Source organism: Vanessa atalanta, chromosome 4 (genome assembly GCF_905147765.1).
Source record: "Vanessa atalanta chromosome 4, ilVanAtal1.2, whole genome shotgun sequence".
NCBI lineage: Eukaryota > Metazoa > Arthropoda > Insecta > Lepidoptera > Nymphalidae > Vanessa > Vanessa atalanta.
In genome coordinates this window covers 6,123,290-6,135,535 of record NC_061874.1, presented here as the reverse complement: position 1 = coordinate 6,135,535, position 12,246 = coordinate 6,123,290, and the positions used below count along the sequence as shown (strand labels likewise).

The window sequence follows — 12,246 nt, the reverse complement described above, 5'->3', positions numbered from 1 at the left end:
GTCTTTACGCTCCGATCGTTTAAACTACGCAAAAAAATCAATGCGTTGTTCATCAATAAAATTTAGTATTGTTATAATTATGCGATTCTGAGTTGTCATACTGACATGACTTATTCTTAAAAAAATATCTTTAAAAAAAAGATAAACTAAAAATACACTAGTTTTTTTTATTATTACTATTTTCATTTCCCACGTGTTAAAAATATAAAGTATCCAATTTTGTGAAGTAAATTTAATATTATGATATTGTCCACTATCTTATGTTAACATCATTTTTCAATATCGTATCTATCTTATCTCAAGTCTCCCTCATATTTAGGTTACGAAATACATTCAAGAAGTACGCAAATAATTTTAAATTATAATTGTATGTCAGCTTATAAGCCGTTAAGCTCCCATCTCTTAAAAATGAAACGAGTTATGTTACTAAAAATGAAAATTAATGAAATAAACTTAACGTCTATAAAATCTTTATTAACAAAATAATTTATTCGAATATTATATAACATTCTCGGATATCTCGAAGAGCTCAAGTGGCACTACGCTTTCGTAGGAACACTCACATTATGTATTTTCTTCGCTCAATTATGTTCCAGATTATCAGTTCCATCTCAAGAAGCTGTTTGAATTCCTCATTGCACCTCATAAGCGGTCTCTCGGATACAGGAATTCTAATTCTTATAATTCTATCTCATTATTTTTCAAAAAGCCTTTTAGCTTTAGAGCTATGAGACTTTAAACTTTCTACGAGTACCTCTATTATAAAATGTTAGACATGGTTTTCCTTTTACAAGTACAGCAAAACTCTGTAAGGCTAATTTTAATAGCATTATGCAGTATTATATGTGTTCTCTCAAAAATTAAACTTATTTAGTTAACTAAATACTACCAAAACAAATAAATAGTTAATTAAAAATAGAATAGTTGGTATTTAATTTTTGTTGTAAAATCAAAATGCGAATTATGTTTTCTTAAAATGTTCATTAGATAATAAAACTTGAAAAATTAAATAAAAATAATTCAAATACATTTGTAAAATATATCTTATAAATAGTCAAGTATCATACTAACAATAGAAAAAGGTCATGATGAAATGAGTGCAAGACTCTTTAATCCAGCTTAACTATTTCTTTAAAAGAGAACAGTGTTTGCACCTAAAACATTTTTGGTACAAGCTTTTATTTAACTTTACCAGATAGTGAATGTGTGAGGCAAAATTAATTTTAACATTCGTTGATATTCATGTAGGATGTTATCATGTAGGTATATATAATTCAATTGTATTTAAGTAACAATAAGGTGTTTCTTCTTGGCAGAATCTAAATACAAATAACATGATAACTTTATATTTGTAAAGTAACGATTTGAAAGTGCCTGTAAGAGTCTACTAACCTACTACTAACTAATCTAATATTAAAAGCATTTGCTTTTAATATTATATTAGTTCCGTCCAACCCGATGAAGCGATGAGATACAATCGAATATATTAAATTGAATTCATTTTAGTATAGGTATTTAACAAAACATTTGATTTAAAGACGTATTGTTTTACGCAAAATTAAAATAATTTGTTATACAACATGAAATCATTACTTAATTTTACATTCATAATAATTCATAATATTTCATTATTAACTATGTGTTTATGTTTCCTATAATCTGTAAAATATTTAATGTTAACTGTTTTTTTTTAAGTGTATGTTATTTTAAATTTACCTACCTATATTTTTTACAATATTGTTTCAAAAACATTAAATAAATAAATAATAATTTATTAAAGATTATACACTCCAAACATTATAATTGAATTATTGGTTTAGATTAAGAAAATAAAATCAAATTTCCTCGATTACAGATTTCAGCGTCGCATTTTTTCACCTGTGTCGCTATCTGTACTAGTTGAGTCGACAAGGTTATCAGTACCTAACGTTCTTAAATAAACTTCTTTAAACACATGATTAAAATTGAAGTGTGCAAAGGTCGAATACAAAATGTTCAAAAAATCACATTTGTTTTGATAAAAACAAAAACTATACCATAAATTTAAATATATTTCCTTAACCACGTTTCGAATTCGATTAAAAAAAAGTAATTCCATACTGACGGGATGCGTCCGCGTTATAACAACTGGGCCATCTCGGCTCATAATTTTGGTAATTTGTATGTATGTTTTAGGTGGTAATAAGTAGACATTTAAATTTATTACATACTGTGTCCATCCGAATCAGCTATTGTCTACTGACGGGTAAAAAAAATTGTTAATCGTTTTAAAGCAAATAATAGGTATAGACGTTACTCGCTTATTGAGAATTGTAATTACATTTTTTGCATTCAGTCTCGCTAAGGTTAAAATAAAAATTCTAAAGGTTTCTTTTGATGAATCTTGTAAAAAGTGTTAATGGTAAAAATCTAAACATTTATTTTGTTCTATAACGATTGATCAGTTTTTATAAGAGTTTTGAAATTACTATGTATTCACATAAACATTTACCTTGCGATGTAAGCCTTTTTAAATAATTCACTTACATACTTAGGTACTACACAAACGCACCTACATGTACAGTGTACATAGATGTATATATACGTAGATGCCTCCATATACATAGTTGTGGTTGTACCTTTTTTATGAATCATTATTTTTATTACAATTAGTGATTCCGTACTGAATCGTAAAGATCTAAATCACAAAGTGTAAAAGTAATATTATATCAAATGAACTTACATATTTAAAGTTCCGACTACTTATGAAAATGTTAATACTATAGAAAATAATTAACATAAAATTAACCAGGTACTAGACACGCGGTAGCGTGTCAAGCCAAGTTCAAGTAATTTAGTATTGTTTAAATTAGGTTATTTGAAACAGAATTGTTTAAAAATGTTGATAGCAAAAAATTATAAACGTCATAATATATAAACACGAGTCGTAAAGACAAACTTTAACACCAAGTTATCGCCTACGCAAAGTCAACAAACCGTCAAGGGCCAGGGTGTTCGTTTCTTTAATGAAATTGTACAGACATTTAACACTTATCAATCTCCTGTTAAAAAATGTAAATGATATTATTCTGCGGAAGATTATAACCAAGTATGACAAGAAGGTTGGAGTTGCTTATTGGAGTATTCAGTGATTTTCAATAAGGATATTTAAATGTAATCTCAAGCATATGAAAAAATATATATACCTAAGTACTTATTAAGTTTCATACCGATTCTTTTCAGTAGAATCTATAATTGGTGGCAGTCTGAAAATTTTATTTACTTAAAAAATCTATCATCTCATCTAATCTATCATTCAATGAAATATTATTTCGATAATTCAATAAATAAAATATATAGTAAATATAGCAAAGACCTAATTGTCTATGGATTCGTCTTAATGTATTTAATTAGATAACTTTATAATTTTACTAGAATATTGTGCGAGTAGAGCATTGCAATTTTTAATGTGCTAAAGACAAGAAAGTTTATATTTTGCGTTATCAATTTGTTTTGATCATCTGATGTCATCTTATCAAGTTATTACATTAACATGCAGTGCCTGATCACTTATAAAGAATAGTAATTCGGGACCAAAACATCGTAAGCGCCGGGAATTTCATAGCGCTATGTGTTTCATTCAATGCAGTTTATAATAATATATATCGTCCCTACAGACTTTACGCCTCGGAATCGACATAACTTTTTTAAATCCTTTTTTTTTTAAATACGTACATATTTTTTCCTTCGTGATATTACGTTATTATTAGTCACTTTAACAGCTAGAAATTTTACTTACTAGCCTTCTGAATTATTATTTAAGTTCAGGATCACACTTGTATTTTCGAATTATTAGCGCCGCTCCGTGCGCACCTACATTAAATTAATGGCGAAACCCCACCAAGTCAGGTGTACGGACTGCAGTACAGTTCAGTCGAACAGAGTGAGTATTCGGATCGCGAAATCTAGTTCGTAATATATACAGTATCAAGAGTTGTACAATGTTATAGTTAGTTTGGTTACAATAAATTCTACTCGTGATCAGCGATGAAGGAAAACGTCCTAAAAAAGTTGATAATAATTTTCATATTCGTGGAAAATTATCATGCTGTTATATAAACAAAGCATTATGTAAATCTATCGTATTTCCTTAATCAAATAAATATTCACACTACAGATATTATTATCGATATGAATGTGCTAAAGATTACTGATACGATTGCTCTTATGATTACCAAGCATTGAAAGATGCGAATAAAATTATAGTGTTATTACTCATTCTAACAGAGATATCAGTTTATATCATATATTAGCTTTAAATAGCATGAAGCAACTGAGTCACTGATAAAGAAGATTAAAATTGGTCGATAGGTACAAAACATAGTGAGTCATGAAGCTTAATTTTTCAATATTATAGCTTATGTCTTAACGCATCAGATACATAACCATTCTTTGAGTAAAGCCACATATCTTCATAAAAAAAATTGCTTGCATGCTTATACCATTCATGTAATTGTATTGCAACTTTTATGATTGTCCTACGTACCCAAAGGTCAACGGTTTCTAGTCCAAATAAGACAAGATTTTCTTTATTCCTCATTCTAAGGATAAATATACGAATTATAATAACATAACACAAAAAATAACCTAATCTATCCTTCCCTAGTGAGGACAGATCAACTAGTTTTAAAGAAATACAAAGGTAAAGGTAAGTAACTCACCGTATTCGATTTTTTTATCCTCCAGCTGCATTAGCTTAAATCGTCACATGAACAGTGTCTAGCTTCATGGTATGATAAGTCGTTTTATTAGATTATTTAACCTAAGTCGATATTTGTTACACGAACTTAACGTGCTCTATTTTAGATAGTATTATTAAAAATAAACTTCTTGTAAGTCCTTACTTTGTGGTAGGGATTAATAAAGACTCGGCTTGGTCAGTGTATATACCTAATCAATAAACGCTAACAAATTGTTTTATTATGCCATTATTTACGAAATTATCGGAAAAGTCTAGGCAACGCTTGCCTGGTATCAATCACCCTTACTAAAACCTTTTGATGTTTCTAAAAACATTATTGAAAGTAATTTTGTCTACAAATTAAAAATATCATCAGGACAAAATATAATACACAAAATATATTACAGAAAAAAAATATTTCTAACGTGACATCGCTGCGCATAATAATATTGTCTACTTATTTACTCGACCTTTAAGGAAAAATCTTCAGAATAACAGTCGCGGAGCAAATTATATTAAAGTCTAATTTAATAATGAGCAAATGTAGGTATAAGTTATTCGCGAGTCGCTTGTCGAAATTCAGAAATATTTATTTCGAACGAAGTTATAAAACAACTATACATTTGAATGAAGTCATATATAATGACAGGTATTTTTTTCGTTGTCTAGATAATAATTTGTGATATAGGTACAGTATATGTTATCAATATTTGTACATACTAAGTATTACAAGCTCGTGTAAAATATATTAACTATTTGAATAACGCATCATTAAAAACAAATCATGAAAATATATTTTTAAAAATTCCTGCATTTGTTATGTAAGTATGCTATTTATGCTAGTCATGACTCATGTTGCGTAATAGGTATTCACAACATACAGGGATATTTCTAACATATAAACTAACATAACATAAACTAACCGTTTACCGTTAGGAAAATTAAACCATGACCTATGATTTAGACCTTATAACAATAATAAATATAAGATGGACAAATCCGACAGGGCCAGAACTACGTACTTGAATAATTTGATCAACTTTCAGTTACGTACCTCTTAGTATTTTATTGATTAAATACAAAATTCTAAGTCTATTTTCTTGTATTTAAATATCGAATTATTGAAGAGTTCGTTGATCTTGCTCGATTGGGCGATAAATATGCAGTGCGGAAATCTCACACTCCGTGCTTTGTGTTCGCGAAAAATGTCACAGATCCATTCAGCGCGTCAGGTCTCGCACTGATTTATAGATAGGTGGGTGTGATAGAGGGATTACAACGCGATTGGTGTGAATGAAATACATAAATATCTTTAAAAATATTAAAAAAGATAATCTGCAAACATAAAGCCAAGGTTCTCTTCGTATTGTGTTACTAAATATTTTACTGTAAATAATAATGACTTCTTATTATTGGCTTTGGAAAAAAAAACATTAAGAGGATGTGTTTTTTGCATAATTGTTTAAATTCATTATAGTAAGAGTTTTAACTATAAATTAAAAAATATATATATATATATATATAAGGGATAAGTAGTGTATTTCATTAAAAATATTACCCATGGAAAAACAATCTCACGTTTATAAAATGAAGGTTCATATGCAAGCCCGTTTGGGTAGGTACCACCCACTCATCAAATATTACACCACTTCACAGCGATATGTAGTATTGTTGTTCCAGTTTGAAGGGTTAGTGCGGTATTGTTACTATAGGCACAATGAACCTTAGCTCACAAGGTTGGTGACGCATTAACCATATAAGGAATGTTTAATATTTCATACAGTGCTCATGTCTATGTACGGTGGTGACCACTCACCATCAGGCCCAACTGCTCGTCCACCTGCAAAACCACCACGTTACAATCTTGATAACGTTTTATTACAACCAACAAAGATACTTTTATTTGATGTTTATTTATGTTTTGTTACGTTAAATATCTGCTTAATACTATAAGTAATTTAAAATTGAGAAAAAAAAACACAAATGTACTCAATCGGAAATCACTTTTTATTCAATATAAGTATATCCGTCAGAATGAGGTGCGAATTATCAGTTAAAACCATGCATGCGAGAATGGGTTATCTTATCAATAATATGATTATTGGAAATCCAGTAAACCACAACTATTACTTAGATATGCGATATAATGAATAATTTGATGTGGAAGATTTGGTTTGTTCGTTCTTGGGATTCGCAATCACTTTAATATTTAAAGGTTGTTTTGTTTTATTCACTAAATCTATTAACATAATTGAAATTGAAGTTTTTTCGTGATACTGTCAAACGACAAACGCGTATGATAATTATAAAAACTTTGATAAACTAATTCTACACATATATCAATGATAATACTATTTTCCAATTATAAAATAAAATTCACTAAATATACCAACTCAAATTCAGTTCCTCAAATGCTTGCTATAATCACATAATTGTGTAATTCTTTTAATTGGGGACGTGTCAGTATGTGGCAGTTAATTGTTATAATAAGGTACGATTCACATCGAATGCGTCGCATCGAATCAAGAAATGGACTTTAAATATTGTGCAGACAATTCAATTTCCTTTACCACGCGCGCGATTCGATGCGACGCATATGTGAATCGTCCCTAAGGGAGCGCAAGGCACCAATTGACACCTTGTAAACGACGATTTGACCCTTACATGCGACGAAAAATTTGACAATTATATATTAAACATACGTAATATTACTTTAATAACTATCATACTTAATTACATTTATGACTAGTCAAATATGTTTAAGAAGATAATAACAATGCTATTTTTTAAACTGATAATAGTGATTGATATTTTTTATATCTAAGTAAACGAAGTACAATACTGAGGACAATTTTACGTTTCACACAAAATTTTCTTTACATCATAATTTACATGAAAAACAAGAATGTATACTAAACGTAATACTTTAACTAAGCTACTTAAATTTAAATTTTGAACATTCCTTCAGGTCGTAATTACAAAACGGTATTAAGGAATCAACAATGTCTTTTTAGCTTGTTTTTTTTTTTTTTTAGAGATCATTTACAAAATACCATAAACAGGTTTTATATATGAAACTTACAAAAATCGAATGTTTTGTTACTTAGATATTGAATGGTTAACATTTTAAACAAATCAAAATTTACAAATTTCTGGTCAATAAAAATAGATAAATTGTGTCATAACTACATTCAACGCATTATATTTTAAAATAATATAGTAGAGACGAAGCCATAACGTCCGCATCGCGCGAATTTTTATAAAGTAGTTTTAATTTTTATTACAAATTGGATTCCGGTACCTGAGCTACACGAAAATTATTAATTTTTTTTTTAATTAAAATGCTTCAGGTTTTATATTGGAATCATATAAATTGTGTCTACAAATTCAAGCAAGGCTGATGTGTTCATGATAATACAATTGATAATAATAACTTTCCACATGTGACTCTTAGTCGGAAAAGGTTGTATGTAAAATTATGCATACTTTACAACAAACCATAAAAACTGATATTTCCCTTATGTTTTATTAATATATTATTCAATATTTCCCTCTGCTTTTTCCATGGTAACTAATTAACTTAACTTCTAAATCATAAAATTTATAATGTCTACAGACAGTTATTGAAGAAATTTTAAATTGTAACTTAATTTTTACATAAAACCTTTTACACTAACAGTAATAACTAAATATTTTTAAAATTTTTCGAATCAAATATTATTTATCTTACTGGAAACTAACCAATTAATTAAAATGTTTCCAATGGAACTACTCGATTATTGGTAAATTCACTAAATTAATAAAATCTCAAAATCCTGAGTCTACATAAATTTAGTTGTATATTTAAGTACATTGTGTAGAACAAAACAATGGACATATAACTTACAAATATTTTCGTTATTTAAGTATTTTAATAAATCTTAATGTGTGCCCATGTTTATATATGTTATATAATAAATATTCATACAAACAATACACTACACTATAATTCTTACATTATTCTCCTCTAACAGTCTGTTGTGAGTATGGGTAGTTACCATGTTTTTGTGCCAACTTATATCTTATTATTTCCTCATAATCAGATGCATTTGTATACTTGAATTATAATGAATGTCTTTCCATCTGTAGATCTACTAACTTAAAACTGAATACTAACTAAAAATAATACTAAAACACGCAACAATAACAACAGTATCTACTAAAAAAATATGTTGTTTATAAAAATACAAAATATATTGTTCATTAAGAAAAGTTTTTATTTCTAATCGAAAGTTATACAGACTAAAAATAAATAACAAACTCAATTATGTAATGAAAATTGACAAAACTAAAACTTACTTCTAAATCAAAATTTTAAGTCTTTGGTAATATAGGACAGGTGACTAAATACTTGTTCATGTGTAAAAAATTACAATCACTGATATAAATAAAAAAACAAATAATCATATCAACATGCATTGATCTCTAAGCATTATATTATCAAACAAATCTTAAGTTATTTGTGCTATGTATTTTTATAACTGTATGAAACCAACAATCAAATACTATAAAAATCATACTGTAACTGGTATCTTTACCTCTTTATTTACAATATAAAATTTGTGCTTTTTACCTAACACACCCCATATGACAGCAATATTCTCTATGACTATGTTGAAGGGAATTGTAGCTAACGCTCCTCCAACAAACAGAAAAAATTTAAGAGGGCCAAATCTATGAATTGGAAATGATTTAATAACACCAAATATATACATGTAAATATTGACTGCTCCTATAAAACCACATATAAGATCTAATAATTGTGGACATGGTATAGGACAAAGGGCTGCAAGTAAAATATTGCTAGTTGATAAAGGCAGTGTTACCCACGAGTAACATGATATTGCTAAGAAAATTTTATTAAAAACAGGTATTTCTTGAGAATGAACGACTAATAGTATACCTTGGATCCACCTTTTTCTTTGCTGCATAAAATCCCAAAGAGTAAAAGGAGATTTCTCCCACATTTCTCCTTCAACAAAATTAAATGTATATCCTTCCACATACGCTTTCATGGCAAAGTAACAATCTTCTGCGACTGAACCATCAAGACCATTATCAAATGAAACTTTCTTCTCAGCACTGACCTAAAATAATTATGTTTTTTGATTATGACATTATAACTTATAATGTTTGATTGAATACTCAATTTATATTGTTTATATAACAATATACAGTCTTGTACTTTATAAAAACTTTTTACTTACTTGAGTAACCACATATGAGCCTTTCCAACTGAAAAGTGGTTTGTGAAATAAATAGAATTGAAATCTCAATTTTCCCATATCATCAGCTACCCGGAAACTGTCCGCAAGTGTTGTTAACCAATTCACAATATGCTCATTTGCATAAGTAATCAAACCTTGGCCAAATTGATGTTGACCATCTAGCACAAAGTTTAATATACCACGAACAGAATTATCCGTCAATAGAGTCTCTTCATCTAAATGTACAATCCAGTCAGTCCCAGCCAATATATTAACGTTATCTTCCAAACAATACTGAAGTGCCCTTGACTTAAACAAGGCGCCTGTTTTTGTTTTATACTCGGGTGGCACCACAACTTCTCTTACTCTTCTGTGTTTAGGCAAGTTTAAAGCTTTATCAGTCACAACTTCAATCATAAAGTTCTCCATACCCACATCTATACACATATTCATATTTCTGGAGACATTATCCCTTACAAGCTTAGGGAAATCACCTCTAGTCACAACCCTTATGCAAATAAAAGGAGCAAGCAAAGGAGATCCTTTCAATTTAATTTTCCCAGGGAATGCATTAAATAATGTTAATCCTCCAAAATTACATAAAACTTGAGGTATTGTTAGAAATGTAAGAAGCCTCAAAGTGTACAAAATAATAGCTCCATAAATGCCGTAGGTCTCCCAAGGATCGATATAAGGCTTCTCTTTGTTGTCTAAATTGATAGCACCAGCAAAGACCAAAAATAAGAATATAAATGATATAAATAGTATGCAATGAAGTAAATGTTGCACTCTTCCTCTAAGCATTCTGAAACAAAATAGTACTTTAATCAATCACAGTATTAGGAAACATTTGAGATCTCTAATCGAGTGATTAATTGTCCCAAAAATACGTTACTAGTTTTTTTCGAAAGAAATTAATACAAATAGGCTGAGGGTTAGTATGCGCACATATGCGAACGGTGTTTAAAATAAAGATATTATTAATTAACCGTATATAAATATAAAACAATTTTCCGTTATTCTACTTAGTAAAAATTTCTAAAATATTACCTTACGTTATTCTCGTTGAATTAAAAAATATATCACAGTCGATGGGAACAATGAATACTAAAAATTAACACAATATTTAAAAAGAACTAGTATACACTAAAAAATATATATTTTATACACATTTGTTAAAACTAACAATATAATTTAATAAACGTAAATGTAAGTGAACACCCACTGACTGACATTCAAACGAAGATTAAACAGAAATAGTTGATAGATAATAGGTATGTATATCATCAGAATTTAGAATAAGAAATAACAGATAATAATTTATATCTAAAGCCTCTAGTACACGTTTGGTCAAAATAAACAAATACGGCTGGGTCAATTATTATATGGCATATTTTATTTAAATATAACACTGGACACCTACTATACATATTTTATTATTTTCAAAAGGAAAAATAAAATACTTTTATAATAAAATTTTGCTAAAATTTTGTCAGCATCACTAATTAATAATCTTGGTATATATTTAGTTTTCAATTGACTTAAAATAAATTTAAGTTTCCCCGGTTTTCGCCTCAATGTTCCGCACGCTAATGGTTGAGCTCATTTTGCCCATTGTATCGAAGCCCAATCGAGACAGTTCTCACACTTAAACCAAGAGATTATATCGATGCCATTATCAAAACAGCCTCACTTGGGGTCCTGAACAAGGTGCGACGTTTTTATATGCCACAACAACTGCTACTGTTGTGCAAAAAATTGCTCACATCTTTGGCATGGCTCCGCTAAGTACTTAATGAAGTCCTTGGATCAGTTGTGGTCCGCATTATTGGCAACGTAAAGTTCACGAACATCCTCGAACCTTTACGTTTGCATCGAAAAATAACGGCGCTGAACGCTTACCATAGACTGTATCACGGTGAGTACTCTAAGGAACTATTCTCTCTAATTCCTGGTTTGTCATTTCCTTAACAAGTCTACACGTGCTAGCTCGCGATGTCACCGTCTAACTGTGATATCAATTCCATCGCGTACGAAGAAATTAGGCAACACTTATTTTTGTCACACCTCAAAAATGGAATTCTCTAGCAGCACACGTATTTCCTCCTTTATTAACGTGGGTTCCTTCAAATGAGGCGTTACGAGGCATCTTACGGGCCGGCATGGCAAGGGTGACTAGTGCAGTTTTTCTACCTATCTGTACAGGTTGTCTTTGCGTTTGGACTCACCACCATTACTGTTTTCCATCAGGTGGAGTGGAGCTATACCCGGTGCATATAG

General features: G+C 29.4%; 1 protein-coding gene across 1 annotated transcript; it reads right to left on the bottom strand.

Annotated features, from left to right (window-relative positions):
• Nucleotides 1-6,706: 6,706 nt before the first annotated feature.
• On the bottom strand, nt 6,707-11,195 carry LOC125077849 (beta-1,4-mannosyltransferase egh). The gene is made up of 3 exons (XM_047689937.1): nt 11,017-11,195; nt 9,967-10,771; nt 6,707-9,846 (listed from the first exon to the last, which is right to left on the bottom strand). Exons 2-3 carry the CDS (start codon nt 10,768-10,770, stop codon nt 9,274-9,276), a joined length of 1,377 nt encoding a protein of 458 aa, XP_047545893.1. The 5' UTR covers nt 10,771; nt 11,017-11,195; the 3' UTR covers nt 6,707-9,273.
• Nucleotides 11,196-12,246: the final 1,051 nt, after the last annotated feature.